This window comes from Larus michahellis, chromosome 1 (genome assembly GCF_964199755.1).
Source record: "Larus michahellis chromosome 1, bLarMic1.1, whole genome shotgun sequence".
NCBI classification, from domain to species: Eukaryota; Metazoa; Chordata; class Aves; order Charadriiformes; family Laridae; genus Larus; species Larus michahellis.
Window position 1 is genome coordinate 123,281,955 of NC_133896.1, and position 16,669 is coordinate 123,298,623.

The following is a 16,669-nucleotide window of genomic DNA, read 5'->3' on the forward strand; positions in this document are numbered from 1 at the left end:
ACACATTTTCCACAGCTGGCAAGAGTGTTTGTTTACGTATCTATAAACCATTCTGCAAATACTGCTCTCAAGCTGCCCATATGTCAGAATTATAAACGTACCCTATTAGAAATTTATTTGCAAAATTATCCATATGAAAATAAAGTTATCTGTCTAGCTTTGTTGCTTATTTTTTGACAGTTATATATATGTAGATCATTTTCTTTCCTCAGTACTGTTTCAATTTTTGTGTTTTTATTTTTAGGCAGAGGGAATTGCCAGAGTGTCATCTAGTGCACTCTACCGGCCAGATACAACTTCACCAAGTCTGAGGTTCTTGCTGGCTTAAGTAGGTTGAAATACTTCATATTTCTTTTCTGAGTTAGAAAATGCTGCTTTCTGTAGATTAATGCAGGTTTAGAGGAGGGATCTGAACCAGGCTGCTTATGATTCAGTAACAGCATTACCAACAAGGCTATGGGTTGTTCAGGATACCCCTCTTCATTTCTCTCCTTTTTTTTGTAAATCCCTCTGTGTAAGTCTACACAGATAGATGCACACAGGTAGATGTGTTTTTGGAACCTTAAGGTGGACAGTATTATATATGTATAAAATGGTATCACCTGCTCAGTAAAACTTAAGAATGATATCGATAATTACTAAAAATAATAGCAAGTTTTTATACTAGCATTTTCCACTTTGTTACTTCTCATTAAAGGGATAAGTGTTGTCAGAGTGGGGAAGTTCTGAAAATAAAGGATTGCTTTCACCAGTCAAACTCGGGAGTGGCTTTTCTGATGAATAACATAAGCTGATGATCTCAATCTGGTTTTGACCCATGAGCAACGATACCGAATGATCATATTGCTATAGCTGAGGTCGCAGTTTCTTAGCTTTAGCTTTAATGTTTTTATATCTCATGTCTTTAACCAGTGTTGGCAGGTATGATGGGTAGTGTGTTACTTGCTCTCCAGGGCTGGAGATCAACACATGAGCAAGTTCTTTTGCTGTTCTCACTCTGCATTGGGTGTAAGAAGGAAAAGTGGATATATGATGTCCTAAATTTTCTTTCAGTGTTTACCAGGATGTAACCAGAAAATATATGTAAATTAAGAAAGCAAAAATGTCTAGTTTTGGTAGAAAGTTGTCCTGATAACACCTTCAACAAAAATAACCCAATACATGTGGGCAAAACCCAGAACAAGTGGCTACTTCCACACAAGCATGTTTTAGAAATTTTGCTGGTAATTACAACATCGGTCTTTCCTGATGCCATAATTAAGTGGCATTTTTTGATGTTCTGCCCTCATATCTCATGCAGCTGTGTGCTAGAGAGCCAACCCAAACTAAACAACATGGAGCAGCTTAAAATAGTAAATGTAGCTACCTATTCGTAACACCTTAATCCTGGATGGCTTCAGCAGGTTTTCAAACCACTGCATCCAGCTTCTGTGTTTATATGGACTCTTCTAGCATTTTAACTTAGAGTTTGGCAGTTCGAGCAGTCTGAGAGGTAGCCCCCTCCGGTGAAGGCTGATAGCGGCTCTGTGGAAGGTGTGGGCAGTATCAAAGCAGCAAAGGAGAGCCCAGGGAGCTGTGGGAGTGTGCAGGGGTGAAGATGAGGTAAGGGAAGGAGGTTTAAACAATAAAGAGTGACGAGGCTTAAGACAACAAAGCTACGTTTGATGCACTGCAGAAGTATACTGTCTTTTGATCTTACCGGTATTTTCAGTGAGATGTTTTTTTATACTTCTACCACTTGCCAATCATTTTTCTGGAAAACATGGTGTTCAGTAAACCTGAAAATATCCACCGCTCTTTGGGATGTCAAGTTCATTTAGTTGCAATGCAGAAATTTCAAAATAGTTTCAGCTAACAAACAGCAATTTCCTCATCGTCTCACCCGAAGGTGATGCAGATGTTTGAAACCTCTGTGCCTACTGCATGTATCAGAAGCACTAAACATTTCATCTTGATTTCTCTTCAGTACCACCTACTTCCTGGAAAATCTGGAAGCCTTGCGTTTACGGCTTCAAATTCTCTGCCAAGTTGCTTTCAATTTTTTTTTCTCCATTTTTGTCTCACACGTTTATTATATGGTGACAAATGCAGTTTTCTTCTGACACCACATAATAGATGTGTGAAACACACACACATGTTCTAGTAAGAGACTGCTCTTTATTTCCTGGCTCCAGTTGCAAAACATGAGTCAGGGTTAGAAAGGTTGTACCTCTGTCAGAGATATGTAATCCGCATCCTCAAGTTTTCCTAGATTTTGCTACAATAGTGGAGAAAAATGGCAAATCTGGTTCTTCTGTTTCTATACTCAGTGTTTCCTCTCCCCAAACAGATCTTTGCTTCATTTTGTGATTATTCCCTTGTATTGATTATATTTACTCACTTCAGAGACTGATGCTGTCATTAACAGGAAAAAAAAATCCCTCCGGCTCCTAAAACAAGTATACCAGCATTCTGACTGACGGAGGTACAGCAGTTTTAGAGAAAGCATCCTCCTACTATTCTGTTTTTAATGCAAAGAAGAAACATGACTAGTCCATTTGCTGTGAATTCCGAGCACTATTTTCTCTGCGTCAAGCGATATCTGACGTTCTGCTGTATAATTGTAGGTAATGACCAAACAGCCTCTTAACAAGACTCTGGTGACATAACTTCCCTTATTTATATATACCAGCTTTCAGTGTTCTGTACACTTCTGCAGTGTGTAGGGGGCCTCAGTGCAATACAAAATCAGATAGATCTTTTGTGAATTAAAGTGGAACAAGCCCCACGTTACAAATTAAAACAAAACCGAGCAAACGAGCAAGCAAAAAGAGAAAACTGAACACATTATCTCTTCCTACTGGATCCAAACAGGCTAGGAATTTCACGTGTAAGGCAGTTATTCTGCAGTTACCCATGTGTGACTGGAAGCAGCAGGAACTATGGTGCTTCCACATTAATCATAAACAAAGTTTTGTATTGATTTTTTTTTCTAAATAATTTCATCCCACATGGTCCTAGTGGTTGAGTTTCTCCTGCAATGGAATGACAAATAACTGGGTGACATGCTGTGAAAAATTTAGAAAATGAGGAATGCTATCCCGTTTTCCAAATAGAGCAGAAAAAACACTAATTCCAGTAGGCAAGATGGAACAGACAATTACACTGGGCATGCTTTTAATTTTGAAGCTAACCAGATAACTGATGCCTTTTTCAAATGTAATGACTATTGAAGTGATTCCTTTAACATGAAGCGAACCCACTGATTTTCCTTTCTAAAATTAAAGCATTTACCTTATACAAAGTATAAGAAATGTTACCTGTTGCCTCCACCATTCCTTCTAGGATTACAACAATTTCTAGCTCCTCTTTGGGCAACTGGGCTTTGGAAATCTCCCAGAAAGGACTCTGCTGGTTAATTTCATGGCTGATGATCAGTGGTGAAACCAAAAAGAGACGATCATCCCCTGTGTAATAACCTACGTTGATATCTGTCTGGTTGAGTGGTATAAATTCCCCCTCCTTTGTCTGTTTGGATTTGATCAACTTGGCTCGTATTGATGCCTCTACAATGTGTGAATTCCTAAGGTCTCCTACTCGGAACATCAGACACAGCTTTCCATCCCGCATGGAAATAACTGCGTTTGTAGAAAAAACCAAGGTTTCTGCCCTCTTCTTGGGTTGGGATATTTTCACAAACATGCAGCCAACCATGAAAGCGTTGACGATAGAACCTAAAACAGACTGCACTAAAAGCAGAATAATTCCCTCGGGACACTTGTCCGTGATGACCCGGTAACCATACCCAATGGTGGTTTCTGTCTCGATTGAGAATAAAAAGGCTGAGACAAACCCATTGAGGTTGCTGACGCATGGGGTCCACGTGCTGTCCCCTATATGATCCATATCTCCTCGCATGTAGGCAATTAGCCACCAGATCATTCCAAAGAAGAGCCAGGTCACAGTGTAAACCATGACAAAAATCAACAGGTTGAACCTCCACTTGAGATCGACTAAGGTAGTGAAGATGTCAGTCAAGTAACGGTAAGTCTCTCTGACATTCCCATGGTGGACGTTGCATTTCCCATCTTTCCTAACATACCTCTGGATTTTTCTCTTGGCACATTCTTTGTTTATATTTTTTGGCAGATCCTCTCTAGCTTGTTTGGGCAACTTTGGCTGATGAATAGTGACAGGGCTCTCTATGTCCTGCTCCATTGAGTCTTCTTCCAGTACGTTAGCTGCCATTAAAAACAAACAAACAAGAAAAAGGCAGGCATTATTTTTCTTATTATTTCTCTAAGTCAACACACAACTTCTTCCTGTATTACTGGCATGAAATTGTTATTAATCAATAAAACTATTATCCTTGTTCTTTGCTTACTTGTTAAATACACAACACAAAAGTCAAATGATGCCAAGCATCCTCAATTTATTGCTAAATAGAAATACTTTGAGGGAAAACTCTCTTTCTTGTTTCCTCTCTATCAGGTCATCCTATCTACACCCATACTTAAATTCCACAAGATGTGTTCAAGCAGATCTTTCTTCCCCCCACCCCTCTGTACAGTTTAATAAATGAAGTTTCTTATGCACCAAGGAAGATCTTCTGGGAGATAACAGATATAAATGAGGAAATGGATTTGCTTGGGGGTTTCAGTCGACAAGATGAGCAGAGAAAATGAGCAATTGTCGAGCGATTTTTTCCATCAATTGCATTGCTATGGGGAAAGTATTAAATAAGTATAAAGATTTAAACAAAACCCCAACATTTTTTGGAAAGAACGAATCCTACTCTTGTTGAAGGAAAGGCAGGCACAGTGTAACGTATACCAAGAGCAATTCAAGCACATTTCCATAGATAATCAATGTCTTGCTGATATCGAGACAGGGAATTGTATGTCCTTCTCCCAGTGACAAAAAACATACTGTACTTTGGAACATGATTTGATTTTAATTCAGTATACCTGTGGCCTTTAATTCAAGTGTGCCTTTTTCTCTAATTGTGTGGGCCTACACAGCATACCCCCATGTCTCACAAGAATTTAAAAACCAGAAATGACAGTAACTGCCTTTTTTTTTTCTTCCCCCCCACCCCCCCGAGTCTTTTGAGATAAATAGCTTCATTATGTTTAAAAGCAAGAAAAAAGAGTTTACTGAGGAGGAGAGTGGTTTAATTGAAAGGATTTTGCACGAAGCTGAGGACACAGTGAGGTCTGGGGTAACTGCTGTCTTTTTAGTGGAAACCCTTCTGCACTATGGAGCTTGTTCCTGTGGGAATTTCAGCTCTTGAACTCCTAATTTTCTCTCTTCTGGCTAATTGCTGTCATTCTGCTGCCAGGCTGTGAAGGAAAAAGGTTTCTGCTGGCTCTGCCTAGATGCTTGGCTCTGAATATAGTAGAACCGATGTGACGTTGTACCATTGGTTTACAGAGATGCTCTTCCTAAACAGTCAAGGCGTGTTGTAGGTGCACCCTGCAATGGCCACAGCTTACACTGGCGTGCTGCAGTAACTTCTGTGCAGGCTCAGGCGTGGGCTGCCCAGTCCTGCTGTGGGTGGTGACCTTCAAGCGGAGAGCTGGGAGCAAGCAGCTTGGGTTGGGAAGCACTTCATTTCCCTGCGCGCCAGTTGGCTCTGAGCACCTCTTGCCTGGCTGGGAAATGGGGGCACAAACCCACCAAAGCTCCTGCTTGACAGAGCAGTCCTGTCTCTGGCACCCCACCCACAGGCTTGTGTGTCTCTGCCTGGCACTGACCTGGGCAGTAGATCCAAACCTTCTTGCTTGGAGGAGCTACCAGGGAAGCCTGGGCTCTTATCCAGAGAGAGGTTTGCACAAGGGGCTGCTCTTGGTGGGTCAGGACAGCACAAAGAGTGTTTTAGTCTCTCTTAGCAACATGTGAGAGAGACTGTGGAGTCTCACAGCACCTTTAGCTTTTTCAAGATGTACTGACTCATCCCTGTGGAGAAAGATCACAGACCCTTGTAAAATTTTAGGGGTGACTGAAATACCCAGGAAAAAATTCAAAGGTCGTAGGCTGGTTGTCTCACCTTCTGGCCTGCTCCACTGCCAGCCAAGCCCCTGTTCAGCCCCGTAGCCTTTTCTGTGTTAAAAGAAAGGCTCAAAAGCTGACAGTAGCACGCAAGCCTGAAAGCAGTGCTGTCTTTAAAGACTGTGTGCTCCATCCTGTGTCACTTTTTCAGTTTGCTGCCGTGTCTAAAGAGAGTACTATTCAGGCTGATGGTAGCGGCAGCGCTGTAAGTCGTGTCACAAGGCAATCAGTTCTGAATGAACTTACCCCAGTTGGTGACAGTGTGCCTGCTTGCATTATCACTAGTGCTATATAATGAATGATGAAATAAACACAATAAAAAGTCATTGCAGGAGCCTTGTGAGGCAGACTTAAGCCAAAGCCAGAAAATTTGAAGTTAAGGCTTCACACTTTATGCTTAACTCTCTATTGTGCCTAAGGAAATTTCAGTCCACAGGAGCTACCACATCACTGCAGTAACAGACCCCTTAAATACTTATGAACAGCCTATGAAGGCTCTGGATTTTGAGGCTTTAATGCAATGTATGTTAGACTAGTAACGAAGGTTTGATGTGGTTCATTATCTTTAAGGCATTATGAATATTTTGCTTTCCCCTCCCAGTTAGAGCCTGGCATGAACACAGGGACAGGGTGCAGGTGTCTCCTGTTGCCTTTGAGAATATAGACTTCTGACCTTGCTATTAAAGGCCACCATGTTCTAGACCTCCCTGCCTGAGCATCTTTTACCAGAAACAGCAAAGGGTAAAAAAAACTATAGCAGGGCTGGGAGGGGACACAGATAATTATTTTATTAGTGGCATCAGGAGAAATCTGAAGGGATGTCCCCATCCAAGGATGCCTACCAGCCATATGCTGCACCTATCTAGCCTGCTTTGCACATGGTGTTTGTTTCCTATAGAAGTACTTGCTAGCAATGAAGCACCTTTTATTGATACAAGAAATTTTAGTGATGCTTTCAAAATGCTTTGTCTTGATTAAGCCCTTGTGCGTCATAACCAGCCTTTCCTGTCTTTTACAGTACATGAGCTGACCCACAAAGAGAGGTGAGGGCCATATTTTCTCAAGCGGCCGTAGGTTTTGTGGCTGGAGCAAGGAGCCACCGTGGTCCCCAGCACGCGGTTGTCAGCTGTCACTGTCACAGTAGATGGGCTTCAGAGACCTGCCTCTTCCAAGGTGGGAGAATTTTTCTTAGCCTTGAGAGGTTAGCATCTTGAGAGGTGTAGCATCTTGCTAACACTCTTGCAGACATTTTAATCTCCCTGGGGGCATCTGGCCATTTTGTAAAATCTCCAGGCTCTTTCCAGTGCTGTCATTTCTCAACTCTCAGGCAGTTTCTGAGAGGAAAAATTAAGGTCAAATTTTCAGTCTTTTTCTCTTTATGCAAGATGCCCTTTTACTCTTTCCCTCACCCAAATTATCCTACTGTGAGACCCAACGAATACGTGTATGGTGAGGTTTTTAGATCAGAATCACAGCCCATCACCCTCTCCTGGTCCAAGTTCTCATTCCAGAGTGAACCTTGGGAGCAGCAATTCCCGAAAGAAGCGATCCAAGGATTGTGCATCTGTGTGTTTCCATGGAAATGCTTGATGAATAAGTTTTAAACACATGGCAGGATCCCTGTTCACCACTAAAGCTGAGGAACAGCCACATATTGTCAGCGCCTTTGCCACAAAACACTTTGACTAATTATATTTTTACTTGATATCAACCCAATTAGCTTGTGCTGTTTATTTCATTTAATTTTCCTTTTGGTTATATAATGGCTGTCATGGTTCCAGGAACAGAGGAGTGAATAGCAGCTATCTCACTTGAGAGCTATTTTTACTCTCTCCGCTTTTCTTCATGACAAAAATATATACATATTATTAATCTGCACTGCAAAAAATTTATGTACTTCTGAACGCTTCTTCCTCTCCCAGTAAACATTATGTTTGTTTGAACACAACGTCCAGGTAGCAATACTGTGCCAATTTAGGCCAATTTAGAGCATTCTGTTCAAAGTATTTGTTGCAGTGAGTTCCTTAGGCAAATGCATACAACATGCATGAGATTTCAGTGGCTTGTTTCATTTTCCAGCAAATGACAAGGAGTTCTCCTAAATAAGTCCCTGAATAGTTCCCTTGTGTTTCATCATAGCAGTATGTACTGGTTATGGCTATATTAGTAAATTAAATGTGCCCAGGCCTATTCTTTAGCTTGGAGGCTAACTGGGGTGGTACAGCCCACGCTTATATTTTTCAACTCCCGTTGTTTTCAAAGCAGGGTAGTTCCATACAATCTGTTTATTAGGAATAGCCTATGTCCCATGCTAACACCTGAAATGTAGTCAGGAATTGTGTATACTCAGTTCTCCAGTGGTCAAAATCATGTGCCAGAGGCTTTTCTAGGAATTTTACCATACAGGCTGTTGGGTGCCAGTGCTCAGGAACATTTTATTTTCTAGCAAAGATGCAACCAGTGTTGGTGTCTGGGTCTTGTCTATTCCAGAACAGTATTGGAAAGGCCCAATCCAGTGTTTCCAAGATAATATTTTTGTTTAGAGTTTGTAACATGAGTCCAGTCTCAACAACAAACTATGAGGTGTACAGGAGATGCTCTCATGACCTTTGTAGCTGTGAATGTAACATATTACTATAATTCCTAAGCAATCATTTTATCATTAGCAATGTGATTTTTTTGTATGTTTATAGTACTTCAGAAATCTTGCCATGGTACTGTACAAACATAAAGCAAAAGGACGTATGTAGAGGGTATACTTGTCTAATTGAAATACTTGTAGCCTATTTTGATTGCATACTGTATTAGAGTTGTAGGATGACCTGCAAAATAATTAGGAGTTTCAACAGAGAATATTACAAATTATAACTGACCTTTTTGTATCAGAAGCTGATATAGAGTTCAGTGCATGTTTCACTGTAATTTAGTAGACTAATTTTATCTCTTGTAACATAGTTGTGAATGGTTTGTATTTTATTGAAAATTGACTAATTTCAAAAAATCATTTATAATCTACAAATTGTTCCCATGGGCTTTATTGCACATATACAAATGTCGAGCAGACATTGTTTTGACTGTGATTTCCGCCTGCATGCAGGTCATTCCCCACTTTCCCGGTAGGATGAAGGCAACTTTTAAGGTACGCGGGTGTTCGCATTTGTAAGGTCCAAGCTTGCCTTTTGTGAACATTTTTCAGTATTCACCTCTCATTTGCTGTGATCACAAGCCTCCCTGACACTGAACTCATCTGTGGAATATTCGGCAGTACCAGGCGGCTATTTCTGTTCCCCGCTGCCTCTGTGAGGTTGTGAGGCTTTGACATCAGGAGAAGAAGGCATAGCGCTGCACAGCACAAGGCGTTTTCTGCAGTGTTCAATACTCTGCCCGAAATCTGGGTCTTTCTGTCTCGTTTCTTGCCTGTGATGCAAGGAGAAGTCAGAGAGAGGAGGCAGACGTGGAGCTTTTGAAATGCTTTGCCTGATCTCCGGCGTGTTTCAGTCACCGTTTCTGAGCTTTGTAAAATCCCAGGCCCGATGAGCACCGAGGGCACAGGAACAGATATTCTCAGAATAGAGGGGGATTTGCCTGTTTAATGAACTCAGCCTGTATCGCTCTCAGTGAGACCAGGTAATCTGTACTGCAAGCCACTGTGCATTATCAGTAGATATGAGGAGAAAGAGTCTTGTTTACAGAAAAAAAATGGAGCTTTTTGTGACGCTAACAACTGTAAGCAGTCATTATCACAAAATGCAGATTTTCTTCTGTAGAAGAAAGGAATTAGGATCTGGTCCTGTGCTGCTGAAATCAATGCAAGATTGTCTATTCACTCGGCTGGGAGCATTGTTTAGTCCTCATTTTGACATATTGAAATGTTCAATAAACACTGACTTGGCAAATTTCTTCAAGAACCAAATTACTTATTTGCACCCATAGAATCATAAATATAATTTCAGACAGAGAATTCATGAGATTTAAATTTATTTCAGCAGCAGTTTTCACTAGAAAAGAAATGCAAATTTAAGTATATTTATGATTACAAAAGAGTCTGTAATGATGTTACCTTGTTTTTTCACACTACCTGCTTCATCATTACCTTCTAATCCAACTTGATAAAAATAACGTTCTACTATTTTCATTTCTTTTAAGCCCGTAAAGCTGCAAAATTCAGCCTGAGTAACGCTTTGTCTCTACGTAGTACAAACATTTCAATTTATTTCTGATTCTTGGCCTTTTCATTATGGAGGACAGATGATGAAGCTGATATGTGAATTTAAAAACATGACACCATTTTTGATAGTCATCTGACCTTGTAGTTTTTGTCTTGAATTCTAACCAATTTCATTACAGAATTTACCACTAAAGGCTCCAGAATGCTGTTTTTACATTGGCTTTGCTAAATGCAGCTTCATTTGAAGCACAGGGAAGCCAAACAGCCTCAGCTTTGTTATATATATGGGGCAGTGTAGGGAAGACAGATGATTATCAGTGTCTCCTGCCTGTCATTAGGCTGGGGATCCCAAATTGGATTATGAAACTTGTTTACTACCTGAAGTCTGAGTGTTTGGAGTCAGTGTTTATTCAGAGCCACCTCTGGTGCAAATGCCTGGCATCAAAAATAGATTTCTGGAACAAGGAGAGTTTGCTGTTACATATCTCTGCTTCTATCCGATTAGTCTAGTTATATATGGTTTTTACCAGACTTTTGGCTTCCAGAAAAGCTTGAGCTGGAGGTTCAGAGCAGGTAAGGGTTCTCCTGAAAGCCTGTGAATCTACACAAATTAACCAATTGTTTTTGATGTCAGCGTACCTGCTGGCCATTGACCCCCTTAGGTATTTGGTGACTGGGACCAATATCCAGAGTGTTTTTTGGGGGGTCCACTTCAGTGCAGTCTAGATGCTATTCTTTTGAACAGACTCAGTGTATGTATGGGCTATTGCTGATATCACAGGTGTGCTCTGGCTTGTGCTGTGTTCTTATTCATCATATCCCCCTGGATGGTACAAGTAATCTCTGTCACAAGCTATATGTTATTTAACAACTCCTTCTTAGCCTTTATGGCAGATGGACTATCACCCTTGTCTAGTTCTCACTACCTCTCCATTCTCAGCCTCTCCACTTTTTTTCCCTTGCTCTCATCAGAAAGGAAAAAGCAAAGATGTTTTCACCTTAAGCAGGTAATAAATAGGAAACTCTGAGAGTGACAAACCTGTAGAGCTACAAAAGGGAGACAAATAGGTGTCCCACGCAATTTCAGAGAATGTTGAACTATGAAGACTAAGCTCAACATGATGGAGGGAGCAGTGGTTACTCTGAAAACCATGGCCTACCAATGGAAGACTAGACAATGGAGGGCTACCAGAAAGGCAGAATGAAGATTCCTGGCCATGATAAGTGTGAACGGTTGGCATTAAAATCTTGCATGCAATTGCTTATAGCAATATACAAAGAAGTCAGAGAGGTACTCTATCTCTTTTGAAAAAATCAGACCTCAGTCTCCTTTGCTATAGTGTTCTTATCATCTCCACAACCAATGCGGAAAACAGCCTCCTCGCAATCAGTGTTTCTTCTGAGAAGGTGAGAGACATAGAAAGGATGCATTTTTTGCACTTAGAAAATGCATAATATTGTCACTGCTGCTGCAAGCAGAGGAGCAAGGTCAGAGGCAGAGACAGCCCAGGTGTCCCACCCTGAGTCATACCACCTGGCAACAGCAGACCTTGGCTCACGTTTAGTATTTCCATGTGGCAAAAGTACTGACAACTGCTGTAGTAGGGATAATAGGGATCATTAATGATTCACAGTGCTGACAGGCCTTAATAGCTGCAAATACTGGCCACATGCTTTCTTTCTGATGCCTCTGAGTCAGATGTATGTCTCCCTGAATTACTGTAATGTGGCATTGTCTGATGTGCCCCCTGAGAGTTTTCTTTTTGCAGTTACTCAACTCCAGCTATTTCTGCCAGTTACTATCACGTGTACTAACGCCAAAATTTTTACTTGTCAGTTGTACTATTTCTTCAGACGTTTACCAAGGACTCAACTCTCTGTCTCTGTGGGACGTATAAGGAAAAGGAGAAAGCATGAAGGAAGCATACTGACCTAAGTGTTATGAGTTTTAAACTATTTGTGTGTACGTGCCCTAACTGCTAGAAATAAAAAATAAATACTTTTTAAATCTGCATAAAATCATAGAATATTTTGGGTCAGAAGGGACCTCTAACGGTCTCTCAACCAACCCCCTGCTCAACACAGGACCAACTTCAAAGATAGATCACATTGCTCAGGGCCAAGGATGGGAGATTCCACAGCCTCTCCGGGCCCTGTCCCAGTGCTGCACCTCTTGCATTAGAGACTTTTTTTCCGGTTTATATCCTATTGGAAATTCCCTCACTGCAACTTGTGCCCATTGCTCCTTGTCTTTCACTGCGCACCTCTGAGAAGGGTACAACTTCATCTTCTCTGCAGTTTCTCTTTTGCACCTGAGCTGTTGATTTACAGTTCAGCCTTCCAGGGAAGTTGTTCGAGAGCTGGTTAAATCATGGTTTCTCCACATATTTTTCTTACTGATTACATGGAAAAAGAGTATTCTCAAGTTTTGTGAGAAGAGATGGGGAGAATCAGTTCCTTCTTCTCATGATTTTTTCCCATTAAAATTTTCCCAACTGAAAACTCTAGAAACAAAAATTAGTTGATCAGCTGAACATTTCATATAAATAATTCTGACTAATTTAATTCTGCACCTGTAATGTCACTGATATCAGGAGAGTGCCCCTGGATGTTTCTGGAAGCTGAAGTGTAAATAGGAACTTGGCTGGCCTGCCCAATGCTGCTTATCTGCACTGCTAAATGTTAGCAAGCTACGAGTCTTGGCTTTGGCCCATGCCAACTAGCGCTCTGAGACAATATGTGGGAATGATCTGGGAGATGGTATGTGCCAGGGACTGCTCCAGTAGACAGCATGTATGAGATTGCATCAGGTTTGGCTTCTTTCACTCTTATTTGCCAACACTGTCCTAGCAGGCTTTTCTCCCTCAGACATCTCCACAGGCCCCTCATGCCACCTCTGCGTAAAGCAACATATAACCTTGGTCTGCAACACAGACCTCATGTCATTTCAGATAATTTGAAGTGGCAAAAACATCACCGTTAATATACTAATTATACCTTAAAACCAAGAGATATAAAGTCCACACAAGACTTGGGCCAAGTGCTCTGCAGTTTGGCATGGACATCCTGTACCACTTGCTCTCAAGATTGCAGAACAATTCTTGGCCTGGTTTTATTTAGTACTGTAGATGAATTCAGATTGGTGATGGGCCTGGTGCATATTCCAGTATGCGGAAAGTTTAGAAATCAAGGCAGACAGCTGTTGCCCTTGTCAAAGTCCAGTTAGGCTACTAGAGAGGAGAGAAATAGACCCTCACAGAAGGAGTTGATACCACAAGTTTTCCCACTTTCACGTTGGCAGGAGAAGCCAACCCTTCTCTCTCCTCGCTGTTTTCTATCCCAACTCTATTCCTGGCCTTTTTTCCTCCCCTTCCTGAAGTAAGGGTGGTTTTGAACCTTCATCCTTGGGATAGCCAAATACAATTTTCGCCTGCATTGCTGAACAACCTTGAGACAGCTTTGTGCCTGAATATTCATAGAGCTCCTTGGGCAGGTGGGGGAACCATCATGACTGCTGCACAGACATACTCTGACAGCTTGCTTTGCTTTGATCAATGAACTATCATAAATATAAGGGATAGGAAGAAGGGAGAAGAATATTTTTGTCAGAAAGGAAGAACTTGATTCAATCAATATGCTGCACAAGTCGATTGAAGCCAATAACTTATGCAATGAAGTAAACCTGCAGACCAAGCACAAGAACGTTTAGTACTTTCCTCCAGAAATGGGCAGAAGACGCTATATATTGATAGAGATCTTGGACCTGATCAACTTAGGGTTAAGGGATCGGAGATGACTTTGAGTGTTTACTTTTTCTCTGCAAAAGATCACATATACTGAGTAAACTTTCCCTAGGTCAAGATGATTGTTCACTAGGGAAACCCCCTGGCATTGGCACTCTGGGTAGTTTGTGTGTGTGCGGTGATGCAAAGTAGTGTGCACACACACTACCAACTGCTACTTTGCAGCTGATTTTGCCCACCGGCATCTTTCTGGTGAAGTAAGGCTTTGGGAGGGTGGTTTGAATGCCATTGATAAAGATGAGGTGTTTGAACCAGAAAGAACTGTCACTTGCAATGTCTCCTTTTTAAAGAAATACAGCCTACAGAGAACGGAATGACTTTGAAGTACAGATACCTGACTCCTCCTACCCCACAATTCTCAAAAGAGGAATGAAAAAGTGTCACAAACTTCCTTCCTTAAATTATATTCCCCTCCACGCAGTTTACATCCAGCTGCACCTCAAACAGGCTGCTCCAGGTCACAGACATTGCCTAAGCATATTGGGTTTCCTTCTGCTTATTACTGTTGCACAAAATTACAGAAAGGACTGGAAAGACTGGGAAAATTGAAACAGACAAGAATTTACTTTTATTTATTTTTTTTTTAATCTGGTAATGGAGATATGACAACTTCTTCACAATCAAAGGAGGATTTTGGTGGCTTTTCCTTCTAGGCAACGTATTTCAGAAAAACAAGGTGCTTCTTCCTTACAAAATCAGGCAGGATTTTGATTTAACTTTTTTGCACACTTGAAAAGTTACTAAAATTTTTCTCATAGATGTTGGGGAAATAAAATTTCTGTGGTTGCTGCTGTCTCTCATGGTGGTGAATTGATGGACGTATGCAGTTTTCTGTTGGTTGAGATGAGTGACGTTGGTTATTTGGCCTAATATACAAAGCCAAACTCTTGCATCCAAACACTGCCTCCCAAATAACTGTCTCAGAGACTGGGCAGTTACCCCTCTTACAATTACTTAGTTTATCTGAACAGCTGCCATGTTCTTCCTATCCCCCTCCTCTTCCATTTCTTACTGCAGTTGATACTGGGATTCTGGCTGCTTCCTTTAAGCTAAATAATTAGGCCGTCGCTAGCTTCATCCCCTTTCCCTGCCAAAAGAAGTCACGGTGAAATACAAAGACCTAGTTTCTCGCTACTGACTTCCCAGTTCTACTTTGTGCAGTTTATAGACTGCAGAGAAAAAATAACTGAGAATTAAGGCTGCAAGTGACATTTAAAAATACATTTAGAAAAAAAAAATTAAAAAACTCTGTAATTTCAGCTGGGTCAATGCTTTGTTTCAGGTTGTGGTATTTTGATAACCTGGAAAAGGTAAGTGCAGAATAATACTTTAGCCACGTTTCCTGAGGAAATGAGCCTTATCCATCACTCTGTCTGGCCTTCCCACAATCACTTTTGAAACTTTGGCTGGTATTTAGGCTTTTAGATTTCTTTCAGATTTTCAGATAGGTTCTGAAAGGTAGGCATAGCAGCATTTGACAGTGTGTGGAGGTCTCAGAAATATTAAATTCCTACCAGTGTCATGAAAACAGACTGAGTTAACCACACTATCAAATGCCAAGGAATCCATATAAGAGGGAGCTATAAGAAATGTTTCTTTTTCATGACTGCTGCTGCTGCCAAAGCTACAGTCAAATATTTTTTTTCAAATAGCTATTCCTCTCAATGTCCCTGTAAAGTATCTTCAAAAAAATTGCTCCTACTTTGTGTGGAACCTGAAGGGTTGTGAGCTTTTATTTTCAGGCAGTAAGAGTGTAGCCACAGGCTGGATCTGCCTGATGCTCATATTTGATAGAAGGACTTCCACATTCAACAACAGGTTTGTTTAGGTCAGAGTTTGTGGCTTTCCATACAAAGCAAATTGAGTGAAATAAAATAAAACTGAGTCAACTCATGCTTTTTTTTTTAAATAAATTACTTAATTGGATCAGAACAAAAGATTGAATAAACATATGTTTGATTTCAATCCAGATTTTTTCTTACTTTTGTTTAATTTGAATGAAAAACCATAGAGCTTTTCTGCAATGAGCATCAGCTATACAGGATTTTATACCCATCTATATATGAATTTGTTAAAACCTTTATTCAAGCAACTACAAATGTCTGAAAGTGTGACTGAAAATGTAAGTCAAAACCCAAAAAAATGTTTCCATGTCAACAAATAACAACCTTTTGTCTTGAAATAAACAATTCAATGGTGTCTTAACCACCATTTACTATGTTATTTCACTTAAGCTACATAATAAAGTAAATAGATCTATAAACTTGTTTGAAAAAAAGAATCAAAGGAGTTGCTGTGAAATTGCTATAATTGCTTTAATTGCTATTATCCTTCTTTATAGGAAAATAGGTAGCAAAAGATAATTGTAAGCACTGAAAACTTTTGTAAATTGGATTCAATTTGGCCAACAGGATTTTACAAAATATTTTATGAAGGAAAACACATTTAATTTCAGACGTTCAAAAACGCAGTATTTTGTCTGTGAAATACTGAAGTCTAGGAGCTTTTAGCAGCAGTTTCAGAATTTGAATTTTCATTTACTTTTGACAGTAAAATTTTATGTAGCTTTACAAAACACAGTTGTTCAAAAGGATTAAATAGCCTTAAAATGGAGAGACTTTAGAAAAGATTTTGTACTGCCTATTTTGGGCGAGGTAGGGTTTTCTGT

The 16,669-nt window shown here is 40.5% G+C and overlaps 1 protein-coding gene across 2 annotated transcripts in view; it reads right to left on the bottom strand.

Moving 5' to 3' along the window:
* Positions 1-16,669, bottom strand: part of KCNJ6 (potassium inwardly rectifying channel subfamily J member 6) — a 162,938-nt gene that overhangs the window by 37,532 nt on the left and 108,737 nt on the right. For both annotated transcript variants that reach the window (XM_074602125.1, XM_074602114.1), the window contains one exon: positions 3,300-4,220. In XM_074602125.1, coding sequence (XP_074458226.1) covers positions 3,300-4,197 — 898 coding nt within the window. In that variant the 5' untranslated portion in view covers positions 4,198-4,220. The remainder of the gene's footprint in view (positions 1-3,299; positions 4,221-16,669) is intronic.